General features: G+C 42.8%; 1 protein-coding gene across 1 annotated transcript; it reads left to right on the top strand.

The window, feature by feature from the left end:
• The first annotated feature begins 205 nt into the window (after nucleotides 1-205).
• LOC131528361 (C-C chemokine receptor type 8-like) lies at nucleotides 206-1,048 on the top strand. The gene has a single exon (XM_058757455.1). The coding sequence runs from the start codon at nucleotides 206-208 to the stop codon at nucleotides 1,046-1,048; it is 843 nt and encodes a 280-aa protein (XP_058613438.1).
• Nucleotides 1,049-9,105: the final 8,057 nt, after the last annotated feature.

The following is a 9,105-nucleotide window of genomic DNA, read 5'->3' as shown; positions in this document are numbered from 1 at the left end:
TGATGACTCACAGTAGTCTATTAAAGTGACTTTCAATGAAATTCCCTGTAAATGTGAAACATATAATTCTGGATTGATTCTATTTTTAATTTTGTGGAATTACATACTATATGAAAACACCTGAATCATCTTTTTTTCCCCTTTGGGTTAGTGGACAGACGAAGAATCTGTGTCTTCAGCATCAATTTCCTGTTTGGTTGAGAGGATGAGCAACTCTACGGTGAACTTCACCACATCTGAAGCATCTACAAATTCCACAACTCATTCCTTTGGGCTAATGGAGAGTCTGGAAATGTGTGCCTTCTGCATCAGTTTCCTGTTTGGTCTTCCTATACACTCCAAAATTACATGGCTCATCATTACTGGAACTGCAAATGGAGTTGCATTAGAGTTCTTTAACCTCAATCTGTCAATTTCTGAGATTTGTAATAGCCTCAATGCGATGTTTGGCATACTGGCACGTTTCTTTTCAAGTTTCATAATAGTAACACATTTTTTACAAGGACTAGGGATCACTGGTCGTCCTCTGTTTCAGTGTCTGATCTGTGTTGAGCGTTACCTGGCAGTGGTTCATCCTGTAACCTTTCTGAAGTACAAACCTCTCAGATATAGAGTGATCTGCTGTACTGCTGTCTGGATAATTATTCTTGGATCCTGTTTATTCTGTACCTTTATTTTAATCTCATTTAGCATGGTGCCATATGTATGGTTCATCTCAGTACAGTGCCTTCTCTTCTTCTTCACTCAGTTGTTTTGTCTTGTGGCTGTTCTCAGAGCTCTGAAACAATCAGGACCAGGAGAGCGAAAGAGAGAGGAGGAAAACCACATGAAGAGAAGAGCATTTGATCTTATTCTGCTAACAACAGTGATCATGGTTATCCAATATGCCCCATTTACTGTCACAGGATTCTATGTCATTCTAACCCAAAATAATTTTCTTGACTTTTGGTGTCCTGCTTTTCTTTGTTATGTACTGGCTGGTTTTGTGCAACCCATTCTTTACTTACAACGGCCTCAAAAACTCTTCTGCCTCTGTTCATCATCATAAAACAGGATATTGCAGTATTTTACTTTTATTTCTGGATTACTGTATCAGTTGATTATTTTTTACCTTATTTGAATATCACCAAAAGTACAAGATATTAAACATGTAATTTATTTGAAGTATAAAATTGTACTCTGCCTCTTTAAGAACTGTGCGGTCAAAGTTGCATCACTAACAAATTAGAACAAGGCAAGAAAGACCAGTCTGACAAAAAAACATTTGTGGAGTATTTTATGAAGAAAAAAAATGTTTTAAGATAGAAAATATTGAACGTTTTGAGATGAAATTGTTAATTTGATTTAGTAACTTCAACGGATATCGTATTTGATTCTGTTAATGCACTCAAGATATTGAGCTTTGTGGTGGAATTTGTACATCTCCACCCTGGATTAAATATGGAGCGACTGAAATCAAAGTATCGAGTGAAGGTAGGATGCTGCAGTTCATCTCTTGTATTTTTAAGACCTGAATATTATTTAAATGTGACATTGGACTGTGTTTTGCTGAGTCTGTGTGATGGCAGTCATTATTATTATTATTATTGTTTAACTGTTTTGACATTTCCCTCTAAATCAGAGTTTATCTTAGTGTAGTGGTCATTCATTTCTTCAGCGAGGTGTAGTGGACAGCACATTCCAGGGCCCAGTTTATGGCGGGGCCCCTCTCTGACCACAATAGTGGACAAAGGTTTGCTACATTTTGATTGAATCTTGGTGGACTAACATAAGCAAACTGTCCAACGCCATCAGATAAAGATGCCAGAACAACAGCCAGACACCTCTTAGAGGGCAAGAAGAAGACCTTTGGTAAAAAGCCCGGGAAGGACAGGACTTCTCATTGATCAAATGCAGTTTATGCCCTTCACCCACCAACAGACGGATTCCTAAGGTTTTGGCCTGTGACTCCCATAAAAATTCCTTAGGACCTCTGGATGCAGCAGCAGTGGGTGAAACAAAGAGAGATCACAAAGTTCCATCCAAATCCATTCATAACTATGTTCTCAAACCTTAAACTGATGCAAACTACAACACACACATCCTACTTATTCAGAGAAATAAGTATTCTTAGTGACAGCGACGTGTAGTGCAACATCTTACACAAACTCAGCTGTTGATGGACAAATGAATGCATGCATGACAGTTCAATCTTCTTCCATCATGTTTGGACTTAATGTGTTTGTAACATTGCCAAAGGTATTCTGGTTGTGGTTTGGTAAGTGAATGATGCATTGGTAAAACTTTTGTGACACTTTTCCAACTTTGTGTTTGGACTATGCAAATAAGTTCCACAGGAGGAAAGAAGGGTGGGCCACACCGTGTCCCCCCACTCTGATGGAAACAGCCAATCACAGCATGGAAATGGAGAAGCGCCAGATTGCAATCTCCTCCTCATCGAAAAGAGATAAAGGTACCTTCCCAAAAGACACTCCTTGTTCTGAGTCTTCGGCCTGTTTCAGTGAAGGCAGCAACAGATCAACCAGTTCTGAGTCTTCGGCCTGTTACAGGGAAGGCAGCAACAGATCAACCAGTTCTGAGTCTTCGGCCTGTTACAGTGAAGGCAGCAACAGATCAACCAGTTCTGAGTCTTCGGCCTGTTACAGTGAAGGCAGCAACAAAACAACCAGTCCTGAGTCTTCGGCCTGTTACAGGGAAGGCAGCAACAGATCAACCAGACCTGAGTCTCCGGCCTGCAAGGGTGAGACACTAACAGATCAACCAAGTTCTGAGTCTCTAGCCCAGCGAGCCAACCTTCACTCCAAGGTACCTTGGCTTGCGTGTTCCAGGCTAAGGACCTTCTGCACCTACTCCAGGGCCACATCTGCGTGTTCCAGATTCTAGGACCCTTTGGTGCTCCAGGAGATCAGCATCCTCCAGCGCTTCGTGTTCAAGGCTGTCGAAACGGATTCCTGCTCCTTTCCCCACTGCATTGTTACCAGCACAACCAGTGGATGAAGTCACCGCCACCGGACTGCTCACTCGACCACAGAGAATGTAACTATCACTTATCCAAACCTCTTCTAGAGACCTTGGCATTGTTGTATATTATCAGTATATGATTTTTCTAATTTACATTAGATATTATATAGCCAATTGCAGTTTATAGCAATTCTTTCAGAGTAGCAACAGTTTATCTTTCCAGATAACGTAGCTCTGACATTGCAACACCCAACATAATCACTTGCATTTTATGAATCTTATGCACTTTATTCCTATTTCATTTATGGTATTTGTTTAGTTGTTGTTGATTACTCTTGTCTATTTTTTGTTAATAAATTCTATTTTATTACACTTGTTTCTTCCTTGTGTTGATGATACAGAAAGAGGTTCTACAAGTTAGAGATCCCACCAATCTTTCTTATGTGATGTACTCATAACCACACCTTAAGTGACACGTGATCCAAATATCATAACGTCATTGGTGACGCGAGTACCCATCACACCATTTCGCCTCCCTAGGTTGGCGAAAGCAAAAATCACTACATTTAATTGGCGTCCCTGGGTCGGCTAACTTAGACTGAAATGAGCCTTCTGTTTTATCAACACAAGTCAATACACTAAAAGATAAAAATAGTAGTAACTTTAGCAGGAAACTAAGTCTTTCACTGAGTCAGAAGCCAATTGCATAGCGACAGTGGTTCCGTCTAAGCCTGATTGATAGTTTCCCTGCTCAACTCTCTGGTACTATTTATTAATAGAATTGGTTGCAAAGTGTATAGAATTGTGATTTTATTGCGGCATAGAGCTTGCAAATATTTTGTCCAAAAAAGTTGTAATTGTTGATTATAACTAATTGCTACCAGAAATATAGCATAGGGTTTCCACCTTGTAAGTCTATCATAGCGTTCTAGAATTTTTATGTGAACCTGTCAGGTAAGGGTAACGCCCTCTGACAAATTATAGACGAGTGCTAGAATTCACACCTCTTGTCTGTGTGTGACATTTATTGTCTTAGTAGTTCAGAGCTTATCACATTTGTGGTAAACTTTAAGAGCTAACTTATACAAGTGGTGTATTTATTTATTTTATATATATATATATACACACAAGTATATATATATTAAATAAAGATGGCTGATATGACCGCTGAAGCAGTGAGCCAGGCCTTAAAGGGCGCTTCACTTAAAAAGCTTCTGTCCAGTCTAGCACTAAACTGGCCTATCCATCCAAACCAGGCCATAGACAAATTATCCCTTGCCTATGACCAGGACAAAAATAGGGATTTAAAGTTTCAGGAGCTCAAAAACGAGTTGACTGATTTGTGTAAGGACAATTTGAAGTTAAGGGCTAAAATATGCAGATTGTCTTCAGATACTAAATGCTTACAGTCCGTCGCTGACAGTCAGGAAGCAGAGCTGAAAAAGCTTAAAACTGACATGGCCACTCTGCAAACCGAGTTGACCCATTCACAGAATGATATGTCAGTACAGACAGAAAGATTAAGTGCAGTAAGTACTAATCTGAATGAGACCAAAGCTGGGTTAAGGTCAGCTAGGCTTGAAATTTCTGAGCTGAAAAGGCAACAAGAAATAGAACACAAGACTTGTGATCTTCTTAAGCAACAGCCTTCCAACTCAAGTGTTGCCCAAATCCAGCATAGGGAACCATTGAGTAGAGTACGAGCTGAGGCTACAGCTAGAACATCTGTGTTGGTTGACAAAGATGGCATTGCAGAACAGAGATGGGAAGAAATAGGAAAAAAGATGAGTGTATTGGAGAAATGCAGGCAAGTCCCCGATAAGCAACCTGAACCACAGAGGGTGCACACCCACTCCACTGGTTCAGCTGTAAGGGACCCCCTGGTGAATAATCTTTCACAGGGACAGTGTTACCAGAAAAAAATGTAATTTTACAGCCTCTACCGGCCTTAGCATGAGTGCTGGCTTCACTCATTCCTATAATGCAGCCTCCTACTCCACAATAGGTAGAAAGACTAGCTGCTCCTTACCTGAATCTCCTAGCTCCCAGCCATCTAGAGACAGCCGCCTGCATATTATTAGAGAATTAGCACGTGACATAGATGTGTTTAACCCCGAGACTTCTGATAACAACATAGTATTTGAAGGATGTAAATGCAGCCTTGACATACTTTCCTGAGGCTAGTATGGCTGACAGTCTTTCTTCTGAGAAAGACCACCACACAAACCGTCCATGGTTTCATAGATAGACAGAGCCCAGCCATCGCTAACAATTATGACAAATTGTGTAAAGCCCTTCTGTCAGAGTACACTCTGTATCAGAACCCATCTGCCTCTCGTCTCTCAGCTTTCTGAATTAAGCAAGGTCGCCATGAATCTCCCAGAGAGTACTGTGAGTGCTTAAGGAAAATGCATTTTGCTGGTAGAGATGCCCCTATAGTGCAGAGGAGGATGTCATGTTTAAGAGTTTGTTTGTGAGTAATCTATACCCCACTGTTAGGAAACCACTCATACTTCTGGTAGATGTTGACCGTATGTCTGCAGGAGAACTGAGGCAGCTTGCAGCGCAAGCATGGGACAGTGAGAGGATAGGCACAAACAGGAAAGACACCGAGCCAGATACATCTGTGCTTGAATCTGAAAATGACAGTAAGACTCCCTTTCAAAGGGAAGTGTCAGAACTTCCCCAGAACAGGTTTGTCCATCCCAGCAATCTTCAGCAGAGCACCCAGAGCCCTAGGTTCTCAGGTTACAGGGGACATAACAGTCCCAGGCATGCCCCCAGAAAGGAGAGCAGGCAGTGGGATGACAGAAAGCAAAGACAGAAGAAGGGTAGAGATGGCTATGAGAATGGCCATAAACATTGTAGTCATTTCAGAAGTAGGACATCTAGAGGAACTGAAAGTAAGGAAGCTGAGAACTTAGCAGAGATCCAGCACCTACTTCTTAAAGCCCTCAAAAACCTCAAGTCAGCGGAGAACACCTCCAATAACAGAGACCTGGTCTTCTCAGCATAACCAGGTCGGGGCCCCTCCCCCTCCACCTAACATCTGAGGTGGACAAGAGACATGGGACATGGGGGTACACCATAACTGAACAGGGTCTAACAGTGTCAGCAGACACCCAGCCCTTGTATCACATCAGACATGACCTTCAACCAAAGAAGGGTTCTTTACTTTCCACTTCAGTTTGGTGTTCCAGTTTAGACTTTCCAGTCACTGTTTATAACCTACAAGATTATGATTTTGCATGCCCATGACAATCCCTTTGGATGTTAGGAAAGGGGGGTCAAGCCCCATATGATAGTACTGACCAACAAGTTTACTTGCCACATTAAGTAAAACATTGCAGATCACGGTTAGGGTTGTTCTAATTTGTTGTTGTCAGTTCTAGCTATCCAATCTCCCTTAAACTCATCCTTCCAAAAAGGGGAATTGTTTGATTGGACCTGTGAGACAGCCTCTAGAGGCAGCTGCAGACTTTAGACAGAACACTCAAATGTACAACCTTCACTGCTGGTCAATATACAGTCCCTTGAACTACACCACAGTGCAGTCAAGATAATGGATGTCATACAACATGACCACTCTCATTAATTGGTCTGTATATCAATGCAATATTTACTTATGATTTAAGTGAGCTTTGCTCCTGATAATTAGACAATAGAAATAATCTTGTCATATGTGGTATGTAACATCTGCTTATGATCCTTGATTGTCGTTGGGACTTTATGTCTTAAGAGACCCTTTTAGCCTTTTGACATTTGCATATACAGGTGCTGGTCATATAATTAGAATATCATCAAAAAGTTGATTTATTTCACTAATTCCATTCAAAAAGTGAAACTTGTATATTATATTCATTCATTACACACAGACTGATATATTTCAAATGTTTATTTCTTTTAATTTTGATGATTAGAGCTTACAGCTCATGAAAGTCAAAAATCAGTATCTCAGAATATTAGAATATTACTTAAGACCAATACAAAGAAAGGATTTTTTTTTTTTTTTACCTATACATAAACTAAAAAATACAAACTATACAAACTACACGAGTGCTTCAGATAAATACTGTACATGTGCGAAGAGAAACATTGTGAGTCAGCAGCTGGCTGGGGAACAGTGCAAGATGATTTGTAGTGCATGAGCATGTAAACATACATACAGTATATTACTGAGTCTTTTTGTGGGATTTGTATACACACAGCAGTGTGTGTGAAAAGTGACTAGTGCGCATAGAGGAGGAGAGTGTGCTACTGCAGGTGGTTTGTACAGGCCCACTCACCTGTGTGTAGCACACTTCGATTGCACAAAAAAGTTCCATAAGTTTCAGGTGGTCCATGTTTCAGGAGGAAGGGGGTTTGTATGGGGTTTCAGAGAGGGGCGGGGTGATTTGAGTTCAGGGCTCTCACAGCCTGGGGGGAAAAGCTGTTGAGCAGTCTGGCAGAGCGGGCTCTGATGCTTCAGTACCGTCTTCCTGATGGTAGGAGCTGGAAGAGACTGTGGGAGGGATGTGTGGAGTCCTTCACGATACTGTTGGCTTTGCTGGAGCATCGTGTGAGGAAAATGTCCAGGATGAAGGGAAGAGGGGCACCGATGATCCTTGCAGCTGTGTTCACTGTCCGCTGGAGGGACTTGCGGTCTGCTGCAGTACAATTTCCGTACCAGACAGTGATGCAGCTGGTCAGCACACTCTCAATGGTGCCCCTGTAGAAAGTGGTGAGGATGGGTGGAGGGAGACTTGCTCTTTTCAGCCGGCAGAGAAAGTGTAGGCGCTGTTGTGCCTTCTTGGAGAGTGACATGGTGTTGGTGGTCCAGGTGAGATCCTCTGTGATGTGCACCCCCAGGAATTTAGTGCTGCTGACTCTCTCCACAGGCGAGCTGTCTATGGTCAGTGGGGGGTGATCACCGGAGTTTCTTCTGAAGTCCATCACAACCTCCTTTGTCTTACTCACATTGAGGGACAGGTTGTTAGTGCCACACCATTTCGCCAGCTGTGCCACTTCCTCTCTGTAGTGCGTTTCATCATTGTTGCTGATGAGACCTACCACTGTTGTGTCATCAGCAAACTTGATGATGTGGTTGGAGCTGGACTTGGCAGTGCAGTCGTGGGTCAGCAGCGTGAAGAGCAGCGGGCTGAGCACACAGCCTTGTGGGGCACCTGTGCTCAGTGTGGTAGTGCTCGAGGTGTTGTGGCCGACACGGACTGACTGAGGTCTTCCGGTTAGAAAGTCCAGAATCCAATTACAGAGGGAGTTGTTAAGGCCCAGCAGGTTTAGTTTATTTATGAGCTGTTGTGGGATTATTGTGTTGAATGCTGAGCTGAAGTCAATGAACAGCATTCTAACATAAGAGTCTTTGTTTTCTAGGTGGGTAAGAGCCAGGTGGAGGGTGGAGGAAATTGCATCGTCCGTAGAGCGGTTTTGACGGTATGCAAACTGGAGCGGATCGAGTGTGTTGGGGAGGCTGGTTTTGATGTTCTGCATGACTAACCTCTCAAAGCACTTCATCATGATTGGAGTCAGTGCTATGGGACAGTAGTCATTTAGACAGGACACAGGTGATTTCTTTGGTACCGGTATGATTGTTGTGGATTTGAGACATGTGGGGACGACTGCCTGGCTCAGCGAGGTGTTGAAGATATCTGTTAGGACATCTGTCAGCTGTACAGCACAGTCTTTCAGTACACGGCCAGGTATGTTGTCAGGACCCGCAGCCTTGCGTGGGTTGATCCTAGATAGGGTCTTCCTTACGTCGGCTGGAGACAGACAGAGCACCTGGTCGTTGGGAGGTGTGGGCAGTTTTTGTGCAGGTGTGTCATTCTGCATTTCAAACCGTGAATAAAAGTGGTTGAGTGTATCTGGGAGGGATGTGTCGTCATCACAGGCCTGTGGCGGGGCTTGTAGTCTGTGATGGTCTGAATGGCTTGCCACAGACTCCGTGTGTCTCTGCTGTCTGTGAAGTGATTGTTGATTTTTTGAGCATATGACCGTTTTGCATTTTTTGATGCTGCGGGACAGATTAGCTCTTGCTGTTTTGAGGGCTGCTTTATCTCCTGATCTGAAAGCTTCATCTCTGGTCTTTAGCAGCCCACGAACCTCTGCTGTCATCCATGGCTTCTGGTTGGCGCGTGTGGTGATGGT

Source organism: Onychostoma macrolepis, chromosome 21 (genome assembly GCF_012432095.1).
Source record: "Onychostoma macrolepis isolate SWU-2019 chromosome 21, ASM1243209v1, whole genome shotgun sequence".
NCBI classification, from domain to species: Eukaryota; Metazoa; Chordata; class Actinopteri; order Cypriniformes; family Cyprinidae; genus Onychostoma; species Onychostoma macrolepis.
Note: the sequence above shows the minus strand (reverse complement) of the source record. Positions and strands in the feature narration are given on the sequence as shown.